The sequence below is a fragment of the Pipra filicauda genome, unplaced genomic scaffold (assembly GCF_003945595.2).
Source record: "Pipra filicauda isolate LSUMZ 115617 unplaced genomic scaffold, ASM394559v2 scaffold397_size650280_pilon, whole genome shotgun sequence".
Classification (NCBI taxonomy): domain Eukaryota; kingdom Metazoa; phylum Chordata; class Aves; order Passeriformes; family Pipridae; genus Pipra; species Pipra filicauda.
In genome coordinates, this window is record NW_024104528.1 from 280,941 (window position 1) to 308,333 (window position 27,393).

At 39.4% G+C, this 27,393-nt stretch overlaps 2 protein-coding genes across 2 annotated transcripts in view; one reads left to right on the top strand and one right to left on the bottom strand.

Moving 5' to 3' along the window:
* The window catches only part of NHLRC2 (NHL repeat containing 2), a 26,897-nt gene extending 22,703 nt beyond the window's left edge, over positions 1–4,194 (bottom strand). Inside the window, exons 1-2 of the mRNA XM_027740031.2 lie at positions 3,984–4,194; positions 1,822–1,974 (exon numbers count right to left, since the gene is read on the bottom strand). Of these exons, the coding sequence (XP_027595832.1) occupies positions 1,822–1,974; positions 3,984–4,146 (316 nt within the window). The 5' untranslated portion in view covers positions 4,147–4,194. The remainder of the gene's footprint in view (positions 1–1,821; positions 1,975–3,983) is intronic.
* DCLRE1A (DNA cross-link repair 1A) lies at positions 4,005–21,687 on the top strand. The gene is made up of 9 exons (XM_027740030.2): positions 4,005–5,575; positions 7,196–8,695; positions 10,350–10,483; positions 11,639–11,757; positions 13,382–13,525; positions 14,403–14,548; positions 15,582–15,736; positions 20,127–20,268; positions 20,904–21,687. Exons 1-9 carry the CDS (start codon positions 5,158–5,160, stop codon positions 21,068–21,070), a joined length of 2,925 nt encoding a protein of 974 aa, XP_027595831.2. The 5' UTR covers positions 4,005–5,157; the 3' UTR covers positions 21,071–21,687.
* Positions 21,688–27,393: the final 5,706 nt, after the last annotated feature.

The following is a 27,393-nucleotide window of genomic DNA, read 5'->3' on the forward strand; positions in this document are numbered from 1 at the left end:
TTGATATATTTTATACATATTACTGTAATGCTAAGATTTACACGCTTAGCGCAGCAAAGAAAGAGTAAATAATTCTGGAAGGGTTGATAAAAAAAGCCATGAAAACAGCAGAAAAGGATAAAACCAGAGATCTATAGTGAAAAAAAAGCCCAATGTATTTTTCTCTTTGTTTGAACCATCAAGCACCTTAATCTCTTCCTGGATCCAACTGCTATCCTCTGCTTCCTAATGGATTAAATTTAAAATTAATGTTCCACACACCTGCTCTTCTTTCCCTTTACTTCCACTTTCACCCCAAGTATCTTTTTTCTCACTCTGGTTCCTGCAGGAACAGGATAGCTCAAATCCAAAAACAACTTACAAGGACAGTTCAAATACAAAAATCATTTATCACCATCAGCAAAGTACTTTCCTTGAGTAGTAACTCCTATGACAGGAAGTTTAATACAAGTCAAAGAAAAACACGACTCCAAGTGGACCTTAAGCTCAGAGTGCTGCAGCCTCCTCTACACCAGTATAGAGATGTACAAGCAGTTTAAAGAGAAAGCTTGGGGGGAGAGGTTGTTAAAATGAAAATTTTGTTATCAGCCGATTTAACAACTTAGCCTTATATAACAGCTATATTATAACTATACTATAAAATATTTATAATTTAAATATATTGTTCATTATATGATCAATGTAATCTTCTGAAATCTCAGGCTAGACCTTCTTCCCAACATGCTTAATATCCACAGCAGTCCACTTATTTGCTAATCACCTTCCACTTAAAACTGACTCTCTCCCAAAGAAATGCCATAAAGGTTTTTCTTTATTAGACAAACTTCCTAATATCTGAAACATTATTCCACATTTCAATTTTTTCAAAGCAAACAGCTAAGCTTTCCAAGGTAGAAAAATCAGTTTGAGTCTTCTGCAAAGTGCTCTGTAAATGTATGCAAAGGACTACGTAAATTTCAAAGGTGTTGCAATCTCTTTTTCTAGTGAAAGAAGGTAACACATGAAAAAAAATACTGCCAAAATTAATCCCAATCAGAAACAGTAATGGAGAATCAGACTTAAGCATTTTAAGATACTTTTATTTATTACATATAGTACAATATTTTTAGGGCTGAAAGTAACACTGTTCTTTATCTCACAGTTCAGTCTGTTAAAATATCCATGATAAGTGAGTAGCTGACACACTGTGTAAGACCACAACTTATCTCTGACAAGTCATCATGATGACAAGAGACTGCATTCTAAACAGAAATTACCCTACATTTTTATTCACTCAGAGTGGGAGATAGATCTAATTTCGGATGTGACATTAAAGAGCATAATTCCCTCTCTAGAATACAGGACTATTAAGGGTATACAATATGATGCCAATATCAAAAAAATTTTAAATCAAGTTTAAATATTTTGTTATTTGAGTTCCAATGGAAAAAACCCAAGTAATCTTAATTACATCCATACTACCACCTTTACTGTATTCTTCTCAGAGCTTGTTCCTCAGTCAAGTGTGAAGAGTTACATATATTAACTTTGAGCTTGCATCTTACATCATTGAGTAGCTTTTTTTGAAAGATATCAGATTTTAAGCACATATCCTGTTTGTCTAACTATACAGACACAACAGATGCTTTATTTAACCCTATTTAAAAATGTGATGGAAATATACACAGTCACCTTTTTTAGGCTACTTAAAAGATTAGAAGACATTTTTAGACACCCCTGAAATATTGCCAGGAGCTTAGTAACCAGCAACAAAGTGACTCAGCTACTCGGCCTGCAACACTGCCAGGAAATTCTATTCCAAGCAAACCAAAGAACTCTTACCTTTATCAGAGTACTGGTGCTCTAAGGCATGGAGATCAGGCAGCAGGTGCAAGCAATTGATGCAGCAATAAGTAAAGAAATCCAACACCACAACTTTTCCACAAAGGTCTTTGTGAAGAGAAATAGGACCTTCAGTGTTTAACCATTGCAGATCTGGAATTCAGAGAACGGTGATACCCAGTTAGGGGAAGGGCAGGGAAAGGCAGACACTTACACCTAATTTACACAACACCACATAATGCTCCTGATACATTTAACTTAAAAAAAAAAAGTTTGACATCCCTTTCCATGCAAGTAGAAAAGGAAACAAAAAGTATTTATCCAACTCATCCTCATGTTCCACAATTCTTCATAAATATTATTAACAAGATTTACTGTAATATCAAAGTGTAGTTTACAGCTTTAAATAGGCACCTTTTAATTGAAAGAACATGCAAGTCTCAGAACAAATTTCATACATTTTAAAACGTGATTTACATTATTCAACTCCCAACAACATCACATGGGTAACAATCATCTCAAGCTCACATAAAGGCTAGTAAAAGTTAGAAAGTGTTAAACTCTTAATGATTTTTCCAACAGTTTTGTAAAGAACTGATTTCAGAGACCATTGAAATATTTTTGTGCTTATAGATTTGATTTTAATTTTCAAAGTTTGAAATGACAGGTATAAATTAATTCTGTTACATGGGAAGAAAGACAACATTTTCAGATAGACCCAGCAGGACTCATGCTCATTTATTCTAACAACTTGACACAAGACATGAAAGTATTCTTTCCTCACTGGTAACTGATATTCCTCTGATCCCATTAAATGCTGGTATCAAGGGATAAATATCCTAGAATACGGTCTGCTATTATTATCTCTTAACATTTCTGAAAATCTTAGAGGGAAAAAACAGATGTGATACGATGTTAACTTGAACCAAGTTTTTGAAGGCCTTTTCTTAAAAAATGAATGTTGACTAATCTAAAAATCCTCAAAAGTTCCACTGACAGTTTCAGCAAACCAAGTTCTTGCAGCCCCAGAAGTTATTCCTGCTGAAGTCAGCAGGAGGCTGTTTTCTGTTTCACTAAGAGGAAGACTCATCTCGACCTCCATATACTTATAAACATAAATGAATTCACATACATTTAGCATTGGTGACAATAATAAGAATAATTTATCAAGTCTATGCATTATTTCCATACTATAATGGTTTTACTTTTTAAAAGAAAAGGGTAGTTTATTTTGCTGCATTGCTCCCCTTTTCACTAGAACTAAAATACCTTTAATTAAAAAGCACTTGAAATGAAAAATGTTGGCTATCTATTTTAGAGGAGAAAATAAGTCTTGACAGAACACTGGAAGTGAAACAATATTTATCACAAATTCAATTCAGGGGTCTCAATCTACACAAAAAAAACATTCCCTTTGCTTCAGTGGTTAGAAGTCATAATTCATTCCCATGATACATGTGATTTTAACCCTGAAGTTCACCTCCTGAGGTCTCTGTCTGGCAGTCAGATGTGAGCTCCAACAGCTGCAGAGAACCTCACTAAGGTTTTAAGGACTATGAGCAGGACTTGCAAGATCATACAAGGTTTAACCCTTCATTTCATCCTTAGGACAAGAAGAGATATAGAAACACATTAAATGTGTGAAAGGGGCAAACCACAGAAGGAGGATCAATGACATTTCCAGCACAATTTGTATGATCAGGGGTAAGTCATGGGGAGAGAGAGATGAGGAACATCCTAAGGGATACTCAGGGAAACCAAGGGAGCTCAGGAGAAAGCTGGGAGTTAGTAAAGTTCTCACCAGGACCAGAGGTGACAGATACCAATTCACTGTACAGATGGGAAGAGCTTTATTAAAAAAAAAAAATAAAATTAAAACCAGTAAATTAACGAAGCTAGCAGAGATTTAGAAAAGGGGTTTTAAAGAACGGGGGTTTTGCAGTACCGGGGGATCATGTTTAAAGGGCTTCTTTCTCCTTTCCCTTCGCTCCCGGTGCTCCCAGGAGTGACACCTCCTGTAGCTACAAGCGCCCTTTACAAGAGCGGCTCAGGGGGCCGTCCCTGCCCGGCTCTGGCCGCCGCGGGACCTCCGGGCAAAGCGCTCACGGCGGGAGCCGCAGCTCCGCCACCTCCCCGGGGAGGCCCCGGGCCGCGCCACCCACCTCCGCCGAGCTCGGGCACCGTCAGGTCCCGCTCCCGGCTGTCCACCTTCTTCAGGTACTGGTAGACCAGGTTCTCCTTCTCCTGGGCGGTGTCGGCGTCGAGCAGCGCGTACTCGAGCTGTGTCTGTGCGGGCAGCAGCCCCGCCAGCCCGCCCGCCGCCATCGCCTCTCCCGCCCGCTGTTTACGGGCCTGGCGCTTCAGCGCCGCACATTCGGCACCGCCCGCGGCGCCGGGGGAACGCCGCGATCGGAAAAGGAGATAAACCACAAAGCACAGGCACGCGGTAACGCGCCTGCCTTAAAACGGGACCTCCTCACTTATTCTCTGTTTTTACATATCCTTGGTATCCACAGCAGCACATTCCCGAAGGGAGCCCGCGGTGGAGATTCCCGCGCGGCAGATTCAACACAACCCGCCTTGTCCCGACCGGCGGCTTCTGTGTTTGTAAGGTGTGAAAATTGAGATGCGCCGGGACAAAGCTCAAACCAGCAATTTAAACGCTGGGATTTTTATATTTTTTGGGGGGGATACTAAGGGAGGAGAGGAAAGCTGAGCGACAGCCACGGTGACGAACCTGCGGAAGCGAATGCGCGGCGGGGAAGGGGCGGGAGGTGCCCGCCCGCCATCCGCGGAACCGGCGGGAGCGCCGGGACATCCCAGGGAGCATCCCGGAACGCTGTGTGGGCACCGGGACATTCCAGGGGGCATCCCGGGATACTCTGTGGGCACAGGGACACTCCGGGGAGCAGCACTGGGACACCCCGGCAGCGATTCCGTAGCTGAACTCTTCGTCGTTTTGTCTTTAAATCTTCCCGCTCGGGAGCGAGGTGTCCGGGCTGCCTCTCCCCAGGCCTGGTAGATGCTTAGGAGCGGGGAGAGCTGGAGGAAATGGCTCGTCCTGCAAGTCTTGACAGACTCGGGTCCTGTTTAACAGAAGTAGCAAATCTTCAAAGAGGAGCTCATTGAATTATTTTTTAGGATAGGATCCACCATGCTTTTGTCCCGTCACGGACTGCTGCGTGGTTTGTGGCCCAGTGTTGATTTTTTAATATGGGGTTCTGGGCCTTTTCCATATATAGTGAAGAGTGGAGGGAAGAGAAAATATATTAGCGGGAGGAAGGGTATATTTGTGAACTGTTGCTTAAAAGAAAAGGGTGTATTTCCTGTGTTGCCATGTCTGAAGATGCTTTACTGGAAGAGGAGGACATTTGGGAATACAAATCTATTAGGAAGCAAAAGCATCAAGGTAATTCACAGAGTGTCTCTACACCTGTGCAGGAAGTAAGTGATGGCAATGGTAAGCCAAAAAGAAATAGAAATAGGAAAAAGAAATTAGTGGAAAAAACTGATACACCGCAGAAAACCAAGCAGAGATCACGGCCAAATCAGGATGTGGATCAATGTAAAGATGACAGTAGTGTGCACTCCCAGGAAAGCGTGAGTAGCCTGACGGAACAGAGCTCACAAAAGGCAAAACCCGTGCATGATGGATACTGTCCCAGCTGCCAGATGCCTTTCTCTTTGCTATTGGTCCAGACACCTCAATGGCACGTTGATGAATGTTTGGATACTCCAGGATCCATTGAAAAAGGTACGAATAGAGTGGAAAAAAAAAGCCTTCAAAGAAAAGTTGGAGGTTTCTCACATAATGTTGCTTTAAACTTTGTTTTTCATATTTAGCTCAAAATCTGAGATAGTAGTTGGTATGATTTTTTAAATGTTGTTACTGATCAATACTGTTTTTGTAAAAAAATTCTGCTGCTTTGTGAAGAACATGGAAATCTGACATGAAAATCTCATTTTGAAATCTAATCTCAAAACTCTGAGAGTAGTGATAAAAGATTCATGGCTGTTTATCAAGCTCCAGTTTTAGTAGTTCACTGAAGAAAAAGAAGGTGCATATTTGCCATTTAAATCTAAGGAAACCTGTTAAAATTACTAAGTCAGTGTCAGAAAAAAACCTTCAGTTACAAGGCTGCTACTTTTGACATCAAGTTTCTTTCTCCTTATGTATAGATTCTATTATTCTGTATCCATGTTGTTACATGATTTGCCCAGTTGTCTAAGGACATCTGGAACCTGAAATATACTAATTTACTTGAAATGTTTGCTCCTGGTCCAGTATGATTTAGAAATTTTATACAGAATTTTACATGAACAGTCTTGTATCATAACACAGTTTTGTTTGGAGTTCTGTACAAGAGGAATAAAACTGACACATTCCAATTTCAAAACTGATACATACCAAATTATAGTTCCATGGGGAAATACCATATCTGAACAGATTCAGGTATCCAATTTATGTCCTTAGTATACCTCGTAACTTTTGAAAATCAGAAAACATACAGTCAGGAAACTTGACTGAAGGCTGCTTTAGGTAATGCAGTCACTTTCCTTTTTACATCTTTGTAACTTTCCTTGAACCTTGTTCTTCAGAACAATGAAATGCTGATCCTTTAATGCTGATTTTGGCAGTGGTTTTAATTCAAGGCAGGTGTGTTAACACCTCATTGCCATCTTTTACGCCCATAATTAGCAGATGGAAGTAACTTCTGATTGATTTATACATTCACCTTAAAACCCTCAACAATTAAGCTAGCAAACTCTCAACATAAAAAAGCAGGAACAGCCACAGATTTTTTTTTTCTGGCATCTCAATGCTGAATATTTTTTCATGTAAGTAAATACAGGACTATTTTTTTTAAATGTTATATGTAACCCAGCAGACAATTTGAAATGGAATTTCAGGTTGATTCAGAACTGAGATTTATTTTGAAAAAATTGAGCAGGATTTATTTTTTTATTATTTATATTTTAAACATTTGGCCTTTTTTGGTGCTAATGCTCTGAGCTTGTTGCTTGCACGTGAGACAATTCTAAACTAGAAGGTATATGATTAAGCTGAGCACAGCATTGAAACAGGCTTAAGTATTCTTGTTGTTAAAGGGCTGTATAATTCAGGCATAGTGCTGTATTAGCTGCAGGAGCTGTTTGGTTTTAGGTTGGAAGCATTCTCATTTCTACCCGGCTCAGGGCAGGAGGCCTTGGCAGCTTGAAAATTCCTTTTTAATTTGTACCTTCTGTCCTCCAATGGCTGTATTTATAAGAAAAAGCTATTAGGTTGTGTGTCACTTGTGATTTTTGTTTTAATATTTATGCCAGCTATATTTGCAAAGATATTAACATTTCATCTCTATTTATCTTTACATAGAGTGTCCTGATGGTTTACTTTGTACTTCCACTATTCCATCCCACTACAAGCGTTACAGCCATTTTCTACTTGCAGCAAACAGAGCAGGAGATTATCTTGTAAACTCTTCAGGAAACACTTTGGAGATGCAGATGATGTGTTCTACTGCTGCAAAGCCCAGCTGTTTCCCCAGTCATGTAGAAGAAATCTCACAGAATGAGAAACCACCTAATGATACAAAACATGTCCCTAATGATGACTGTGCGTTGATGGTACAGAGTTCACCGCAAATGAAGTCTCCAAATATAATCAGTAAAAGTACTTCCTTGTTTGCAGATGTTCAGAAACCTCAACAGACATTTCTGCTTACACAGACCACAGATAATAGTTGTAAATTTGAATTTTTTGATTTTGCATCCTCTCAAGAAAGTGAAACAGGAGAAGATCTGTGTAGTCAGAAAGATGCAGGTCAGCCAAGTCTGCTAAAGTCAAAAGCAGACTTCAATGACTGTGAAATTTCTTACTCTCCACTGAGTACATTTGAGGAAAGTGAAGAGGAAGCTGAGGAAGAGGAGGAGAAAGTAGAAATGTCACAGGATAAATTATTCAAAGTGCAGAACTTGGAAGATGAAGACTCCAGTTCTGAGGAATTTAAAACATTTGATGAGCTTCTCTTACAGAAGAAGCCTCAGTATGAGCATAGCAAAACAGGAAATTTTGTAATTAAAAAAACCCTCTGTGAGGAAGTAAATACATTGAACCACCTGGATCATCAGCAAGGGGTGGTAGCCAGTGGGTCCTCTTTTACTTCTAATTGTGAGGAGGCTGAAGAGCCAGGATTGATTTCCTCTGCTGCCAAAGCAGGTAACACAGAGTCAGGAGGTGCTGGTGCCTGTGCTTTGGATTCTGCATACATGAGTTTTGCTGAAACATCATCACTGCTAGACAGAGAAGATGCTGGCTCCCTTCTGACACAGAAGAGTAATGTTTTGAGGGAGCCAAGTAACATTTTAACTAATACAGATAAAGTGACTGCCAATGCAATTGAAGAAACAGCTCACCAGGAGAGTTTGCAGACAGTAGTGGAGAAAAAAGGAAATCTTAATACCGCTGCTGTGTGCTTTCCCAGCCCCAGCTCTAAGTCAGTGGCATCTCTTTCTTTAGCAAACATGAATGCTAAACCGAATCCTGCCAAAGAACTCAAACAAATGGATATTGGTGTTTTCTTTGGGTTAAAACCCAAAGCAAAAGACGAAAGTAAAGGAGAGATGTGTTTGAGTGAGAGAAAGCAGATACCAAGTTCAGTAGCTCCCAATGGAAAGAGGCCTAGACAACAAAAAAGGAAAGCTGAGGGGTCTGTGGAAGATGTAGAAGAAGTTACAGAAAGTTCAAGTAAAAATGAAGCCATTGCAGAAGTAAGTTCTGGTGGCCGACGAAGGTGGAGAAAAAAATTTAAAGAATTGCCTACTACAGGTGAAGGACCAAGAAAAAAATACTGCCCTTTCTACAAGAAAATACCAGGTAACTTGCTTTCCGTAGAGGTTAATTAATTTTGGCTAGAGTGTTGTATTTTTTTCCTAATTTTAGGCTTTGGTATTTTTACTCTTGATAACTACTTTCTTGAATTATTTTTAATGTATGCCTTGTTAATATACACTCCTAATTCCTGAATTTAATCTTTTACCTTGTTTCAGTTGTGCCTGAAAGTATGGCTGTCAATAGCAATTACTTCCTTAGCACTAAGTGAAAAGAATTGAGTTTAATTTTGCATTTGAAATTCAATTAGAATAAGAAGTATGATTTATTACAACTGTGAAAGCAAAGGAAGAAAACCGAGCAGAATAGTTTAGTTAAGAAAAAAGGCAAGAATTTCTCAGAACCTCCTCAAGCAGTTACTTAAATTACAGGATGATACTTCATATCCTCACAGTTCCGTTTACCACTGAAGCACTATCTTAGTCTTAGGAAGGTATTTGAAGAAACCAAATAGAAATACACTGGTAATCATAAGTGCCGGGCTGCTACTTGAAAACTGACTGAAGTCTTTGTGGGGCTACATCAGTGCCATGAGTGCCATGGGCTTAGAGAATGTTGCCTATATAATAAACTTGAAGAGCAGACTCCTGTGAGTACAGTGCAATTTCAAAGTTGCTTTGTTATTACCTATGTTATCTTTATTCTGAATTTTGTTACTATGTTTGACTGGTTATCTATGTATATATAATGGGATGTGTTCATCCCCGTGGCCTGGTATAATTCAGCCTCCCTGAAGTTTTGAGTCTGGTATTGCTTAAACACTTGGGGATTTTTTGGCTTGTGATTTTTACTTAGCAGACTGCTGTGGTTTTTTGGGCTTGCAAATACCTCTAGCTACAAGTACGTGAAACTATTTCTGGTTCTCTTAGAAGATCTGGGAAATTTGTGTAACAAAATGAAAAATATTTAAGTGCCACCAGCTGAATTAGTTCTGTGCACTGTTGGGTAGTTTTAAGAAAGTATAACCCAGTGTAAAAGGACCATTTGTCAGTATATTTGCATTTTAAAAAAAATACATTTGCAGAGATGTATAGGTGTCTTTATGCAACATTTTTATACAAACAGCAGCTCACTGGAAGCATACAATGGCAAATCAGGCATGTTTCATCTCAGCAGATACATTCAGAGACCCCAGATTGCTTGCTTAATAATGATGTGGTTGCATGCTTTAAGAGGAGTGTTAACTGTAGAATAATTGGAGAGTTGCAGTTTGATTGCAAAATGCATTCTGTTAAGCTGCAGTTACCTGTTTTATTTTGTGTTAAGATGTTGGTATTAGATTTCAGTCTATCTGAACTTTCAGAGATACCATCTAAATGCAGGTAAATGTATTTTATTTGCTTAATCAGTTACCATCTGTATAGGATGGCAGCTAACCAACATGTTTGGGAGGCCTGTGAAAGCATTTATATGTGGATACTATGTGAAATTTTTATTTTAGTAAGTGAAAATCTCTTTTTGCAACTGTTCACTGATACACAAACCATGTTAATCTTTAAATGGCTCCTTAAACTGTGTGAAGTGTAAGTATTACCTTTTAATTGGGAAGAAAGCAAGAAAACAAAAGCAATATCTAATTAGAAACTGGTTCTGAGCTATAGGTGTTCACTGACTGGCTTCTCTTCCCTTTTTGCTGTAGGAACTGGTTTTACAGTTGATGCCTTCCAGTATGGAGAAATTGAAGGCTGCACAGCTTATTTCCTTACTCATTTTCACTCTGATCACTATTGTGGGCTAACAAAAAACTTCAGGTTTCCAATCTACTGTAATAAGGTAAGGTTTTTCAAGATTGTTAGATATTGTCCATTCTGCATGCAAATGGAATCACTTCTGTACTGATGAACGTGAATAGAAGATCATCAGTTCCATTGTTAGGTCAGTTAGGCACAGTGGTTATGTACAGGGGAATCTGCAATTTGCTTGTAAGAAATCCTTACCCTGATTTGACTGATGATCAGTGAAACTTCCCTGTCTAGATACCATGCAAACAATCAGGTTTAAAAGGATCTCTAGAGGTCATATAGACTGACCCCCTGCACAATGTGGGTCTAACTTCAAAATTAGATCAAGCTGCATGAAGCCTTTGTCAGCCAAATTTTGAAAATAGGCCAGATTTCAGTTTCCTTATAACCTGTTGGAGTGCTTACCCACTCTGAATTTTTTTCTTAGTATACATTTGAAATGCCTCTTTTTGCAACTTGAGATTGTAGCTTGGGGTTTTTTTGTGTGCATCATGAAGAAGAGTCTGGCTCCATCTTCTCTATAACTCTACTCAAGTGATGGAAGTCTGAAATTAGATTCTGCTTAAGCCATCTCTTCTCCACATTAAGTAAGTGAGTTGTTTTAGCCTGGTCCTCTGTGTCCTGTGTTTCAGGCTGCTGAATGGCCAAGACTACCATTAACTGTCATGTGTCTAACCAGCTCTTTACTTGTAACATGGTAGGACACCTTACTTATTCAACCCATAACCAGAGTTTGCATCAAAAAAAGTGTTTATCATTTACTCTGGAAGTTTCCTGGAATACTTTTGTCCCATGTTGCCCTTCCAGTAGGTGTTGAGGAGACTGCAGTCCTCCATGATAAGATCCAGGGGCCTCTTACCTGGAAACTTCTTCAGTTGTTTAAAGAAGGCTTTACCCACCTCCTTTTCTTGACTTGGCAGTCTGTAATATGTTATTCCCCCTTGTTTTCCTTCTCTCTGATTCCAATCCATAATCTGTTGACAGGCTTTGAAAAGTTTCTTAGGACAGCTTTTTTCAGGTTGCTTTCTAGAGGTGAAATGCTACTGAAAGGCTTGATTATGCCCAGGACCTTATAGTTTCTCTCTAAGCCAGACTGTCTGGCTTTGAGAGCTTTTGTTTCTGAAATAAACAGGCACTTCTTTTGGATTTTGTTCTTATCCCATTTTAAATCTTTTTCCTTTTTCAGATAACTGGCAATCTGGTGAAGAGCAAGCTTCGAGTCCAAGAGCAGTATGTCCACGTGCTGCCCATGGACACAGAATGTACAGTGGATGGGATCAAAGTGTTGTTGCTCGATGCCAATCAGTAGGTATCATTGCATTTGTTGTGGAAAATTTGTATATGTAGAATATTAAAGATAACATAAACTGCATCTGTACAGCCGGTTTTCATGATCTTTAGGTTTTCAGTGGATCTGAGAAAGTAAGGATGAAAATACCTGACATTCCTGAGGTGGCTTAGTAACATGCATTTTCACTTCAGAAGCGAATTAGACATGTAGGAGCCTAAATTTCTTGCAAATAGTTAACTCATCTATTTCAAAAGCTATCTTCAAAAATTAAACTGGCTTTTTTGAATTTTAGTTTAACTTTATTTTGTTTTGACTACATTGTATTAACCATTCTGAATATGTTGTATTAACCATTCATAGCTCCCTAATTTTATTTTGAGTACATTATATTAGCCACACATAGATGCATAATGTTTATGCTTGTTGAGGGGTAGAATGATTTTTCTGATGGTCTGGACACTTTTTGGTTTTTGGTGTCTAGTTGGGAACATAGTAGATTTGATTATCAGATACCTTAGGCTTCTGTAACTTCAACTGACAATAGGGAAATCTTGAGCTAAAGAAAAATGTGGTACTTTGGATCCCGTGAGAGACACAACATTTTTAAAACTGGACTTCAAAGAAAAGCCTGTTGAACTTTGGAACAAGACTTCTGGATTTGGTGGTAAAGGGTGAGATTTTTGTCTGTTGCACTGGCACTAACTGGTAATGCTGGATTTAGAGTTCAGTAGCACCAATCCTGTTCTCTTGCCTTTCTGCCTCTTGGTACCTTATTTAGCCATAGGCTAGAGAAAAAGTCCCTTCCCTACAGTATATATATTGAAATGCAGGACTGTATCACAGCTGGTTTGAATATTAGTTAGTGTAGGATTTGTTTGTAGTTGGAAAGATAAGATTCCATGAAGTCCTCTGAGAACCTTTTCTAGAAATGAAGGAAGCTTTGTTGCTTGTGTAATTTAGACACTTCTCATTTTTCCTGTTTGTCTCGCTGATCGTCTGCTTCCATTTAAAAGGCATATATACCTTAGGTACAAAGATCAGCTTCTTGGAGAGTTCACCAGTTCTGTCATTTTAGCTCTGATTCACGCCAGTTTTTCCTCTTTTGAGATTTCGTTTACCCTTTGCAGATGGTTGATACTTAAAGTAGTCCCATTCTGGTTTTCTAGTCTGAGCTCTTGCCCTTCAGGTACCAACTGCAGAAGGTGCAATGGATTTGCTGTTGCCAGTAAGAGAGTTTGTATTCATAATCATAGAATTTTGGATGGAGAATAACATTTAAAATCTGCAAAGAGAACTTAAAAGAAAATACTTCAGTAAGTCCTGAAGGACCACAGTTGAATCTGCAGTAATACAATTCTCTTTCTCCTGAATAAGAATGCTGCTTCTCTTTACTGTGTTGTTTCCCGTTTGAATCAAGCAATAGAACCTCAGAGATTGCAACTGAGGCAGCATCTTTGTCATACCTAGAAGATGGGGCTTGATTGCTTTGCTGCTAAATTAGGCTGCACAGTAGCTGTGATTTAAAATGCTGTTCTGCATACCTTCCTGCTGCTGCAGGGTGGTCTATCTCTTTAGGCATTTTACCAGTACAGAGAGCTGACGGAATTTGTGTGGGGATTGTTTGTTTGTTTGTTTCAGTTGTCCAGGTGCAGCAATGATCCTTTTCCATCTACCCAGTGGAACTGTTATTCTGCACACGGGAGACTTCAGGGCAGACCCTTCCATGGAACGCTACCCTGCTTTGGTTGGTCAGCAAGTCCACACCCTGTACCTTGATACAACGTAAGTTGTCCTTAAACTGAATTTTTTTTTAGTTTACCCTTACTCTTTTCAGTTTAGTGAGACTTTATACGAACCAAATAAATTACGTTACATTACATTACTGTTTTAACACTTATTTAGTGTTGAATAAAAACAGATATTTATTAAAATTTCATGTACGTGTAGCTTGTTCAACTGTTATGCTGTTACATGAGAGAATGAAAGTGGGTGGTGGAAAAGATGCTGAAGTATTTGCTCAGATGACCATATTATTTACAAGTGGTATCAAATTCTGGCGGTCAGAACTCAATCTAGTGTTCAGCTCTAAAACAAGAGCTTCATGGAGCATTGGTTTTCTGTGGATTCAACTCTGTTATGAAAAGAGGTGTGGAGGAATTCAAAGCCAGAAGAAAGCTAAATGGTTGAATCGGTTGTCCGGGTTTTCATTAGACCTTTCTCTGACTCACGTATATAAAATTGTTTTTCTGTGTGTGATGACTAATGCCCCGTGGCAGACTTGTCTTTCTGTTCCATATGTTTCTGTGAATGAATAATGCCTTATGTTATGGTTTCTGTGTATGACAAAAAATAGACATAAAGATGTAATTAGTATGTGATACAAATATCCAGCTTGAAAGAGCATTTGATATTTATAAAGAAGAAATTGTAGAATTCAGTGTCAGGAAGTGAATAGTGGTAGAGAAAACACTGGTATGCTCAGTGTAAATTTTGTTGCAGCAATTTCACCTGGGCACCTCAGTGTTTCTAGTAAACTGAAATTCTAAAGAAGAATAATGTCTTTTTTCATTTATTGTATGCATGCGGTTTTGAGGGCCTTGATAGTTTCAAATGCTTTCTATCGTGTAACAAAGTGTTATAATTTGTTTCTCTGCCCCAGATACTGTAGTCCTGAATACACTTTTCCTGCGCAACAAGAGGTGATCCAGTTTGCTGTCAATATTGCCTTTGAGACAGTGACTCTAAACCCACGTACTCTAGTTGTCTGTGGCACTTACTCCATAGGAAAAGAAAAAGTTTTTTTAGGTATGTGAAAGAAGTGTGCTGGATCAAATAACTAAATAAATATCTAAGCTAGGGTTAAAAGATCTCTTTCTTGAAGACATAACGAGTCACTTAGTCTGGATGTTCAGATATTGTGTAAAGAAATTAGATATGTTTAATAATCTTACTGCTATTTTTTTAGATTTCTAGTTGATAAGATTTAGCTTTCTAAAAGAAACAGTTTTCTGCCATGTTTACATACCCTCCCTTCTCCCCCTGAATATACTGGCAGCCAGTTTGGATGAGTGAATGTATTTAATTGATTGTGGTGAGAAAATTGCTAAGAGCAAATAAAAAAATAAATAAATGAGCTTTTGTGACATTTTTGTTGTTATTAATTTCATATCATGAAGAAACAGCAAAAAAGTAGTTCTTAGACTTCTATTTTGAGTTTTTCCTTTCAGGTTTATATCATGTATTTTCTTAAATCATAGCATCACCTGCGTTGGAAGGGACCACCAGGTTGCTCAGGCCCTGTCATAATCAGTTTTAATGAAATCAGTTTTAACAGAGCCTTTGCCAAACCAAAGCACACTTTTCTGACTTAATGAAAATCTTGTGTTCTATGCTTTGCGCAATTATAGCGTTAGGAACCAACATGGTTGCCTAAATGTACACTCTAGAGCAGGCAGCTGTGTAGCATTTGTGCTTTTGTGTAAAATCATCAATACGAGACTTACCCTTGCTGAAATTTAGTCTGTCTTTAATGTGGGCTGTTTGTCACATCTTCCAAAAACTGCATGTTTCTGGCATCTTTGGAATAAATACCAGTTCACCTCAGTGATGTTTTACCAAATAAATATGACTTAGAATTTATCAAGGTACTTCTCTTTCCAATTGTCATATAAAATTCTGCTGCTAAAATGTTGGGGGAGAGTTTTTTAACAGCCATTACAGGTTTCTCTTCTTAATTAAAAATTATCTAGTAAAATAATCAGGAATATCTCCAAAACGAAAAAAAAAAAGAACTCTTTTATAATTTTCTTTATCTGATTTCTTCCCAATTATCCTAAAGCAATTGCTGAAGTTCTGGGCTCAAAAGCAAGTATGTCCCGTGATAAGTATAAGACACTGCAGTGCTTGGAGTCAACAGTTGTTAATTCCCTCATCAGTGTGGACTGGAATGGTTCTTTGCTTCATGTTCTTCCCATGATGCAAATTAATTTTAAGGTAAGTTCAGAAAATATTCTGAATATTTCAATAATATAACCAAAATATTTTGATTAACCTGCTATTAAACTTCTTGTGGCTTCTCCCAACCAGTGCTGTGTTTGGTGCTTTTTAATCTCTTGTCGGATCATATTTATTTAGTGTAGTTTTGACATGTAGCAATACATTGAAAATGAAATGCAATTAAACATTAATAACTTCTCCAAACGTGATATGGTGCTTGTACAAGATAAGATGAGGCTTGTTCAAAGACTTGCTCTTTGGAGGCCTTTTTTTGAAGTAGATTTATGTAATGACTGCAGGGTCTGTCCTATTAGCAATTAATATATTGTGACCTGGAGTCCCTATTTTCAGCTTTTTACCTGGTCAGATGTAGGAAAAGACTAAAAGGATTTTCTGCATGTGAGTCTCTGTTTTGAGGCAGCCTGTGCATGTGACCAACTTCCAAATCCGGTGTCTGGTAAAAAAGAAATAGGTTCTCTATTCTTCTCAGTCCAGTTTCCCTGCATTTATAGCCATATTTTCATCTTTTAAAAGAATATTCACTCTCTTTCTGTGCTGATGATTTACATGGGGATAAGGTTCCTTGAAAATCAATGAAAACTCACACAGAAACAAATACATGCACTGTAGGACACCTTGTATATACACATGCTTTAGTTTTTCCACACACAATCTTCTCTACTATTTGTAGCAAAAGTAAGTAAACCATTTTATTTTAAAACATTGTTTCTTCTAAGTAGTTTTCAAATGCACATTTTGGTTGAGATTTGAGTGAGTTTTTGTTGTTGAGAGTTTCTGTGGAGATTTCTTAGTTAGGAAGGGTGACTAATTCTTGGGTGTTCCTAAATAGACTACAAAATACCAAACGGCATTAAGGTAAAGCAGCAGACTCTAGATTAAAGGTAACCTGTAAGAAGGAGGAAAACAGAGGTTGTTTATGCTTTACAGACTTGGATTCATTTTCCTGTTTTGCTTCAGACCTGCTGTGCCATCTCAAGCAAATCCTTCAGACCAAGATGGTATTCAGCTGCAGGACCAGTCAAGGTCAGAGTTGACCTAAAAAGGAGAAAAAGAGGCTATATGATTTGGATGGGAGCTGCAGGAGATGGAACATAATATCTTAATGTTTTAACTTTGTTCTAAAATGTTTTCCATGGTGGGGCAGAAACTGAGTAATGGAAACGTGTATGGATTTATTTTTAATGTGTTGTCTTAACCAGTAATATGTTTTAGTTTCTTCTGCAGATTTCTGGGTTCTTATGTGATGCTGCTGTCACCTGTCCCAGCATGTGTGGCATACTCACATAGCTGACTTTCAGGGTGTGATTGTACCACAAGGATGTCTAGACAGCTTTTCTTCTCAGAGAGAGGCAGTTGTATCATGCAGGGTCTCACCTCTGAGAACAGGAGGTTCTAGATGAATCTAAAGCATGACAGAAGCGATGCCTGGACCCTGGAAAGGGCCAGGAAAGATTAAAGGCACAGTGATCTAGTGGATTAGAGTCCTGATCTAACAGCAGGGCCCTCTGGACTGGGGCTTTGACCTCACATGTGGAGTTGTTGAATGTGGTCTTGTGCTGTCATTAGTAAGGTTGTGTCCATGTAAGCTGGGAGTGCTGTGTAGACTTCCAGAGTGCTAAACATCCAGTGGGGCCAGCAGCTAGATGAGTGCCTGGGTGGAATGTATTATCAGTAAAATGTGAAGAATATTAAATGCTTAAAGATGAGTTCATATGACCATTTAGCTTGCTTCTGCACATGAACTCAGCAAAGACAGTATCTTAAAAACAAATTATCTGATCACTTGCAATCCCGTTCTGGTTAAAGGATGGTGAATGATATCATCCTGCTTTTACAGACCATGTAAATGTTGATGCCATCATCTCTAGTTGGATATTTTTTTGTCTTGTTGGATTATACAACATACATTTTTCTTGATTTACTGGCTCATTACTGGGGAAGCCAGATTTTTTTAGTGATCCTCATCCAATGCCAATGGTTTCATTTTCTTCTGGGTCTTTCCTGCCTCTTGTATTTGAGCCTCAGCCATACTCAAGAACATAATCCTACTTCTTAATTGGGCTAATTTCCTGCTCATGTAGTTTCAGCTCTGAACCTACAAATCCATGAAATAATGAATAAACTTTTTGTGTTGTTGTATTACTGTTGGATTGGGTTGGGTTCTTTATATTCTTTTGTGGTTTTTTTTTTCTATGTATTGCTCTGGCTTTCTTGAAGAGTTTGTTTATTAGGAGGTGATATCAAACTTTCTTCAGGTTCTAGCTTGGTCAAAAAGTGAGATGATATGCTGTACATTCATCTTGTGGATATTCTAAATGAGTAACATTCACGTAAATTTTAAAAAATAGAAATTATGTCTAGTGAATTTTAAAGTAAAATATTTATGAAAATAAACCTTTCATTGCAGCAAAATTGCAAGTGGATTTGATATATAAAAAGAAAATATTAAAAAAAAAATAATCAAAGAGATCTGATTCGTCACTGCAGTATTTGGTTGTACCCCAGTAAAATACAGGGGTTGCTGCATGTGCTGACAAATGGCTGTTCTTGAATAAGCCAGATGAGTTTAAGTGGTCTTAGGGCTGATGGTAAATGACATATTTAATCATGTTTGAGTCTTTTCCTACCTTATGGAGTCTGTTTGTGTATACTGCTGGCTTTAGCAACACTGTAGATAACAGGCTGTCATGGTGATTGAAGGAGGTTGATTTAGCAATGAAATATATTTTCCGCTTTAAAAGGATGAAGATTTAGAACAGTGTTGGCAAAAGCAATAAAAGAAGAGATTGGAATGTGTATTTAAAGGGGACTTGTTATGAATAAACACCGTAGTAATTTGGTTTGGGGAAAGAGACCATCTTTTCCAAAATGTACGCATGGTTCTTTTGCAACAAACAATTTTTTGTAAGAGTCAGCAATTGAGGCTTCTGCCACAGGAATATGCAGTGGAAAATTTCAAGAGAACTTGTCTCTGTGGGTCTGTGAACCTCTTTTAGGTTGCTTAGCTCTGCAGTGTCTTGTACTAGGATTGAGGTGAGACTTTCAGAAGTGCCTGTGATCTAAATGCACAAATAATTTTTTATAAGATTGAAATTGCATCCTTAATGTGAATGTTGTACAGTTGATTTATAACAAAATTTGAAAGCAGATTAGCACTGGTTAATATAATAATCATTGTATTTGAAGTACTATATTTAGATTTCATTAGAGCAAGGGGAGCAAATATGTGAATAATTACTTTAAGCTATGTTAATCTTCCCAAAATGAAGTGCAAAGGAAAATTAGATTGCTGTAGTTATACCTTTAATCAAGTGAGGACTGAACAGTTGCAGTGTATTGAGTCATGGCAGTGAGCCATAATTCCTGTTGCTGAATGAAGTGTGTGCTGCGGTAGGGTTTTGTTAGTCCTTTATGTGCCTTCTTTGATGGATTCTGTATGTTGCTACTGTACATTGTACTGAAGGTGTTTTTACATGTGGCAGTGTCACATGTTCTGCTGCCCTGTTTAATAGTTTTCAAGTGTCTGACACATTGGTTAGTGTTCTATCAACAGCCTACCTATCCCCCTCTGCCCTTCTCTTTTAATCAATCTTTATTTTGTAATCCTCTTCCTCCTGCTAATAAAAAGTTTATGATTCTGAATTCTATAACCTTACAGGACTTTGAAATGGAGAATGTGCCTTTAAGATTTTTATAGAGGACACATGAAATTGATTTTCCATTTTTAACTTGAAGTCATACCTACTTCACTTTATCCAGGAATGGGATTGTACGTTCCTTATACCTGGAAACTTTTTCAAGTTAATTTTTTTAGAGTGAAAGGATGAGAGGTGGTTTCCTTCCTGTCATGAGTGGAGGTTTGGTAAAGCATAGTTTAGTCGTGCACTGACTTGCTGCAATTTTTTTGGGTAGCTTAATTAACTCTGGGTGCTTCTGGGTATAAACAAGTGTTGGGATCTCAGTGGCACAAATTAATCAGATGATTTTGCACTGAAGCAGCTTTCACCGCATTCTGTCTCCCACGCAGCTGCAAGAGTGCTGACCTCCAGCTTAGAGGGGAAAATTAATGACTCGGGGAGCAAGATTTCTAAGAAGATGTGATTTTACCTTGTATATTCTGATCTGTAACGCATAGCTGTCCTTATGCGCTTAGTTCAGATGAAGCAATTGAGATCTTCAGGGACAAGCTGGTTTGCAAATGTGAATATGTATCATTAATAATTTCAAGGCAGATGATATTTAAAACTAACAAGATAATAACACATGAAAATAAAATGTAGTCTGAAGCCTCTCCATCATGAAATCTCCAATCTTTAGTCTAATTAGCCATTTATTGGGTTTAAGTGTATGCTATTTTTTTTCACAGGGCTTGCAAGATCACTTGAATAAGTTTTCTGAGAATTTTGATCAAGTTCTGGCTTTCAAACCTACTGGGTGGACCTACTCTGATTCATGTCTTTCTCTGACGGATATCAAACCTCAGACAAGAGGAAACATCACCATATATGGTATAAGAGTGAGAAAGATTTAACTTTGTGTGAATGCTTTTCATATTTTTTATTCTGGAAAATCCTACTGTTTTTTGTAACCACTACTTTTTCTGGTAACTCATCGAGAAACTGAACAGGTCTCTCCAGGAGAGATCTGTGAACTGAGTAATCAAGAACAGCATAAATGCAGATTTTTGCATACATTTTGCACCTCTCCTCCTCATGCAAATAAAGGCTTTCATCTGATACATGTAGAGACTGCAGGAATGGAGTCTTGGCCTGACTGATGCTGGTGGCAGTGCAGTTCCAGAGCCAAGATTTCATTCCATGTCTTACTTGTTTCTGACAGACTGGGTCTTCCTCTTCCTCTCGGTTTTTATTGGTGGGTAGAGCTGAATCTCTTAATTTTCATTTAACCAGGTGATTGATGTTGCTCAGTTTGCACTGATGAGTGACTTGGTGACTTAATGCAAGGTAATTTTCCTAGAAGGAAAGTTGGGGGTTTTTGTTTTACCTTAGCTATAAACTTTAGATCCCAAATAAAAATTTAAAAAAACTTCTCTGAAGTATTTCTTAGCTGGAAAGTTTGCAAAGTGCTTTAGCAAGAAGCTAAGTAGACTGACTTAGTAGACTGTGATTTTTTTTCATTTCAGGGATTCCTTACAGTGAACACAGCAGTTACCTGGAAATGAAGCGTTTTGTTCAATGGTTGAAGCCACAGAAAATCATCCCCACTGTAAATATTGGTGACTGGAGAGCCAGAAGCTTGATGGAAAAACATTTTAGAGACTGGATGATTGAGGACAGTGGGCATAAATAAATATAAGGAAGAATATGTAGTTCAAAGGAGGTTGGCTGGAGTGGGAATTTTGAGTTCCTGTAAATTTTATTTATCTTCTTTTTCCACAGAGCTTTCTTTAGGGAGGACTAAACTGCTATTCTCTGAGGAAAGCTGAATTTGGAAAAAATAAAAAGGCACCTTGCTTTCTTGTGTATCCACTACTTTTTCCTCCCTGTAACGTGAATTTTATGCAAGTGCATATTTCAGGTTATTTTTATCTTACATATTTTTCCCCATTCTTAATTTTTCTCAGATTATCGAGTTGTGCAGATATGTAATGCTGGGGATGAAACAGTCTCCAGGCTAATAATTTCTGAACATAAGTTATTGTAAGTTGTAATGAAAGAGACAATACTGAGTTGACAGCATGTGACATAAGCTCAGGCTTCAGAGAAGCTTGTTTCATGAGGCAGAACTGGCTATTGTGATTTAAATCTTGTAAACAAAACCTACCTTATGAGAGAGGATTGACTCGGGCTCTTGTAACATATGTACTTCAGAAAATGGTTTTTATAAAAGACATTACTACTTACATTCTGCTCAGGATTTTTTGCTTTTTTAATTATCTTTTTTTAAAATAAAGAATATACATGGTGCCTGTGTGTTCTTTCTGAGCAAAATACATTTCTCTTCAGTACTGTAGCTGCTAACCTAAGAAACCTGTCTGCACTGTCTTTGGTGAAGGTGCTGTTTATGTTGCTTGTCTAAGGTTGCTCCCATGTCCTGGTAGTGCCAGTTCTCAGCACCTGGTCAAAGCTCAGAAGGGGTTCCTTGCTGTGTAGTCCCCATTTGACTTTGCAGGGCTGTATATGTACAGGTTTGTCACTTGAATGCTGGAAAACTGAGAAAGGCAGACACAGTACTGGCATCTGAAAGGTAAACTTCACTTGGCATTTTTTCCCCTGAATCCTACTGGATTATCAGCGCCGCTTTTTCTGTATCTGCTTGGTATTTATGATACTGAAGTATGTGGTTGCATGCAGGCACACTACTAAAGTTTTAAGCACTAAAATAAAAACAATTCCTAACTTCCAGGGTTGAATCACATGTAAAAATCATCCCTCAACCCCTCAGAGTAGCTTGTCTGAAATCTTCAATGCCATTTTTTGTTGTGAAAACATTTTCTTAAATGATCAATGTAAGTATAAACAGATCCCCATCTTTGAGTGACGAGCTCTGTAACATGAAGTCACTTATTTTATTTGTCCTATGAGAGAAATAACTGAGAAACTGATGGAAAAAAGATTCTTTGTACTGAAAGAATTGTGAATCAGTATTTTGCTGACATATACCATTGTAAACGCTTCAGTTTAAATTTTAAGTAGTTAAAGGAATCTGAAGCTTTTGTTTTACCTCATGCATTATGCTAGCTAGCTATCAAAAGAACTAGTAACTCTTGGACAGCAGTGCTCATTCCTAGAATTCCACTCCTTTTTGGAGGTGTATGAAAAAGTATCTTTTATGGCTCTTGCAAATATCAAGCCTGAATTAATGCCTTCTACAAATCAGAGCAAATTTGGGGATTCTGTTTGGCAGGCAATTGATTCTAGAAGTAGAATCTTTAAGGAATTATGCATGTTTTTTTTGGCCTTCGAGGTCTTTTTCCTGACTCATTTTTGTACCACGTATATGAGGGGCTGGAATAAGCACCCCAAAGTCAAATCTTAGTCACAACTCTGACATCTTCTTGCTTCTGTAGTTGCATTTTCAAGAATGACTATTCCTACAGAGAGGGAGTACAGAATCATAGAATGGTTTGGGTTGGAAGGGGCCTTAAATGTCATCTCATTCCCACCCCCCTGCTGTGGACAGGGACACCCTTCACTAGACCAGGTTGCTTATCCAACCTGGTCTTGAACACTTCCAAGGATAACACAGGTATGTGCGTGGGCTCACAAAAGGCTAATTTGCAGTTCCATTAGTTTGTGCCAGTCAGTAACACAGAACTAAAAGAATCTGGCTTTCAGTGTGAGGCACCTTTTGCCTTCTGTGGCTCTTTACCTCCTGCTATCAGTTTGTACCCTGTTACCCAGAAAGAAGAGTCGGGTCCTTTTTAAAAGCAAACTCATGTCTGAAACTAACCACAAAACTGTGTGTCTTGGAAGGCACTGACATTGGCATCTGCTGGATTGACCCAGTCAATCCTGCCCTGATGTGGAACAGATGGTGATGGGCCTCACTTCAGTCAGCAGAGCAGAAATGGCTTTAGTGCTTTACTGCTGGGGTCTGTTTCCAGTTGCCTGCTCTGCTGTAGGTATTTCTGCTTTCATTCCTCCCTCTTTCTGGTTTGTATTTGCACTTCCACTGGCTGTTTTTTGTGGCTAGATGAATTCCGCAGCATTTCATCCACCTTCGTGTTGGGACATCTCTGTGTTACCCAGTTACTTGGCCTCTTTTGTATGGAAAAAAGTCTTTTCAGAATCCAAACTCAGGAATAAGTTATTTTTGTTCTCTTTATTGTAAAGGAAGAAGATTAATAACAGGATTAGATTGCTTAGATTGCCTAGGAGGACATATTAGCAGATGTGGAAAACTAAAGAGAACTAACAAGAATTTTGTGGGAAGATTTTGTATGACAGGACCTTTTCCTTTGTCTTGGTGATTCCGAGGGACATCTCTCTGACCTCAGCACGTGAAGTCCCCTGGGGAATGCAGACCTGGGATAAACCCGATGTCAGTGTTATTGTGCAGGTGTCATTAATTAGGACTTAGGGCACGGCTCCACTTTTCCTAATGGAGTAAATGTTTCTTTTAGTCTTTGAGCAGTGCTGGCATTAGAGATACAGAAGTGAAAGCATCTGTTATTTTGGTTTAGAGAGGAGGTTCTGACTGCAGCAAAGGTACCACCTTTTCACAGTCAGTAGATGGGGACTTTTGATCTCTGTGGTGTTAGAGAAAGACCACACCAGGGTACCCTGGACACTGGGGTGGATGAATCAGTCTATGTTCTTAACCTCACATCAAATGACTCACATACTGACATGAATAATACCAGATTTTACTAAAGCAAGATGGGCCTGTGAACATCTCAGATGCTCTTCCAGTTTGTCTAATGCTGGCAGACTCAGGGCAGAAGGCAAAGCAAATGAAAGGGGCAGCTGTAACACTTGCTTGATCAGTGCCCAGAACAGTTTTCAAAGCCAACCACTCTAAAGAATCACTTTGTATTTCCCATCAGGACTCCTGCTCTGATTACATATCGCCCCAATAGGCAGATAAATGAGCTAAAAGCAACTCTGTTTGAAAAGGGTAGCAGGAGGGGAGAGGGGAGATGAGGAGAGCAGCTCCCTGGCTGTGCTGATTCAGGCAGTGGGTCTCAGGCTGGCTGTGATAAATAGGAGCACCCATGGCCCGTGGAGGCTGCTGGGGGGGCGAGTGCAAAGCACTGCAGAATAAAAGCATGTGGGCAGTTAAAGGGAACTTCAAGGTGCCAGTGTCTCTTTACACCTTGATGTGAAATAACAATTGATAGCAACTTGGAGTGGGGAAAAGAACTGAGATGCCATTGGGGTGGTTAAAGCATTTCTCATATTTGATGAAACCTGTCTGCTCATTTGAGCTTAGTAAAGGCTATTAAGATAAATTGCCATCTGAGTTTTTTCTTTGCTTTTTAAGATAGTGTGACTTCAGATACATCCTTCATGCAATTAGGGATTGATTTTGACTGAGACTGTGTTTTGAATTTGAAGACTGCTTCAGGGGATGAAGGGATGTGGGAGATGTGGGAGACTTGTTACCATGTCAGGGCATAGATGCAGTTATTGCCTTGATGTGTTTTCTGTGTCTGAATAATTTTTGGTGAGTTTTCTTTGGTAGGGGACAAAAAGCAGATGAATTTTGAGAATAAGAGAATGCAGCTGAAACTTTCCCATTCTTCCTTAGCTACAGAAAACCAACTGCTGCTCATTTCAGAACCAAAACAGATAAGAGCATCACTTTTGAGGGTGGTGCTTTATATGTTTAGGCTTTATAGTCAAAGGATGCAATTTTAAATTTTATTCAGTAGCCACCTTTCCAAATCAACTGTGTTTGCAAAACATTCAGTGTTAATATTTGTAAAACACATCGTATTAGTACCTCGGGGGAAATATGACAGGGATGAATGAAATTCACAGAAATAATTGAAAATTTGTCAGTGCCAACATCAGAAATTGAAGCTCCTGTACTGAAGTTTCACATCTTGGTTCAGATTATAAATGTGCATTTGGAGTGCTGAATTTAATGCTCTCCGAAGCAGTGCAGAGAAAAGCTAGAAGGACCCTACAGCCCTCTAACAGAAATGAAGGGACGAGGCAGTCTGTCACTGTTTGCAGATAAGAAAAACAACACAGGAGAGCTGACTGCTGCCTTTTTGCTGAGTCTAACCAGCTCTACCTGCTGTCTGTGGGCAGGAGTTTCAGTGCAGGAGCAAAGGCAGAGTCCTGCACAGCCTGGAGGCCTCCTCTCTTTCTCCTTTCTAGTCTGGATCTTTACCCAGTGCTGTACAATGGCACCTTGTTATCAAATCTCCAGCAAATACTTTGGCACGGAAAAGGCTTTTTCCACTCTGTCGCATCTGCTCTGGTATCTCAGAGCAGATAGGGACTTGTTTGTGCCAGTTTCCAATATGTTCTTACATAAAACAAACTGTTTTTAAAACCTCTAAGCTTTCCCATTTGGCATTTGAATTAAACTTCATTCACCTTTACTTCTATATATTGTTTTGGTTGTTAAGGCCAGAGGAGGAAAAAAGTTCATCGTCTCAGGGAAAAAGATACCAGTAGTGCACCTGAGGAAAAGGGGACATGAGGACACAAATGTGAACAAGGGTGACTTTGAAGCCAAGTTCAGCTAGACCAGGGCTGACTGTGAGGTTCTACATGTGCTGACTCCTGCTGCTTCCCACCCTTCCTGGCTGCACATCACCTTCCTCCCTGCAGAGACAGTGATTTCAGTGAACTCTGTTGTGAGAAGCTGATTTTTTCTGACCACTCTGGTCCTTTGTCGGCTCCTAGCAGAGAACTCCCCAAATGTGGCAGTGCCAGCAGCAGGATCTGACCCACTTTTCAGCTCCTGTTTCAAAGAAGAGGTGGATCAGAGCATTTATCTCAGCAGGGCTTCCTCAATCAGAGAAAGGCAGGTTGGATTTCACTTGTTACTGAGGCTATGTTATTTGTTTGGCTCTCTGCCCTGCTCTTGGTCACATCTCTTGCCTGAACAAGGGTGGTAAAGCTGAAATTCGGTTCTTTGTGCTGCTACCCAGCGACCATCTGAGGAATTGAGCTCTGCAGCACAGCAAGAGCCTGGTTTTTCTCTAAGGCCTTCATGGTCACTCAGAGGCCAGCTCATTCCTCCCTGCTCTTCTGCAAGGGGCCCACAGTCAGGCAGGGGAGAGCAACATCCCACAGGATTGCTGGGGCAGGGACTGACAGCCCTGGGTGGGCAGAAATGGGGTCCTGGGCCACAGAGAACACCTGGAGTGGGTTGAGCAGAGCTGTTATGGACTGTTGGTGCCCTCAGGGCCATAGCAAACACTTCCAGTTAGTGTGTGAAGGTTCCTGATTTTCTGCCATATAAAATCCAAAGTATTCTGTATTTGACAAAGGAGTGGCAGGGGAGGGACAAATGCGGCAGACAGTGGTACACTTAGTGACAGCTCATTAGGAAACGACTAACTACCCAGCTGCCTGAAGAGATTGGTGGGGTGGGGTGTCCCCTGCGCTCATTTGGCATGACTCACAACACTGGAAAAGCCAGGCTGAGGACAGCAGGGTGAGAGGCAAGCAAGGCAGGGCTCTGTGGAGCTGCTGTCAGCAGCAGTTGGGAGTCCACATCCTCCCTGCAGCGGTGCACACACCAGCACCACCAGCAGACCCCCCCCACCACTTCAGTGGGAGTTAGTCAGGGGCATTTTGTCATTCTAAACATTTCTAAACCTCCTTTATGAGCACCATTTGCTGACAGTGTCTTGGCTTCGTCCTATCTCAAGGACCAGGGCAGGAACCCGACGTGAACATTCCCTGCTCCATAGAGACCGCAGTTCGAGATATGACAGCAGCTCTCGGGTCCATGGGCTCTGGATGGGGCACTGCAGGAAAATCTGATGGCCCTCGTTCATCTGGTTTTTACACCAAACACAACCAAAGGAACAGCTGCCATCCACTCAGCCTGATTCCTCCCACTTCAAATACAGCCTGAGAGGAGTTGCCAGTCATCTGCTCCCACCTGTGAATGAAATCAAAAGGACTGGGGGACACCCTCAGGCTTATAAAGTACCTCATCCACCAAGCAATTCAAATCAAGTAGTTTCCTTCTGTTGACAA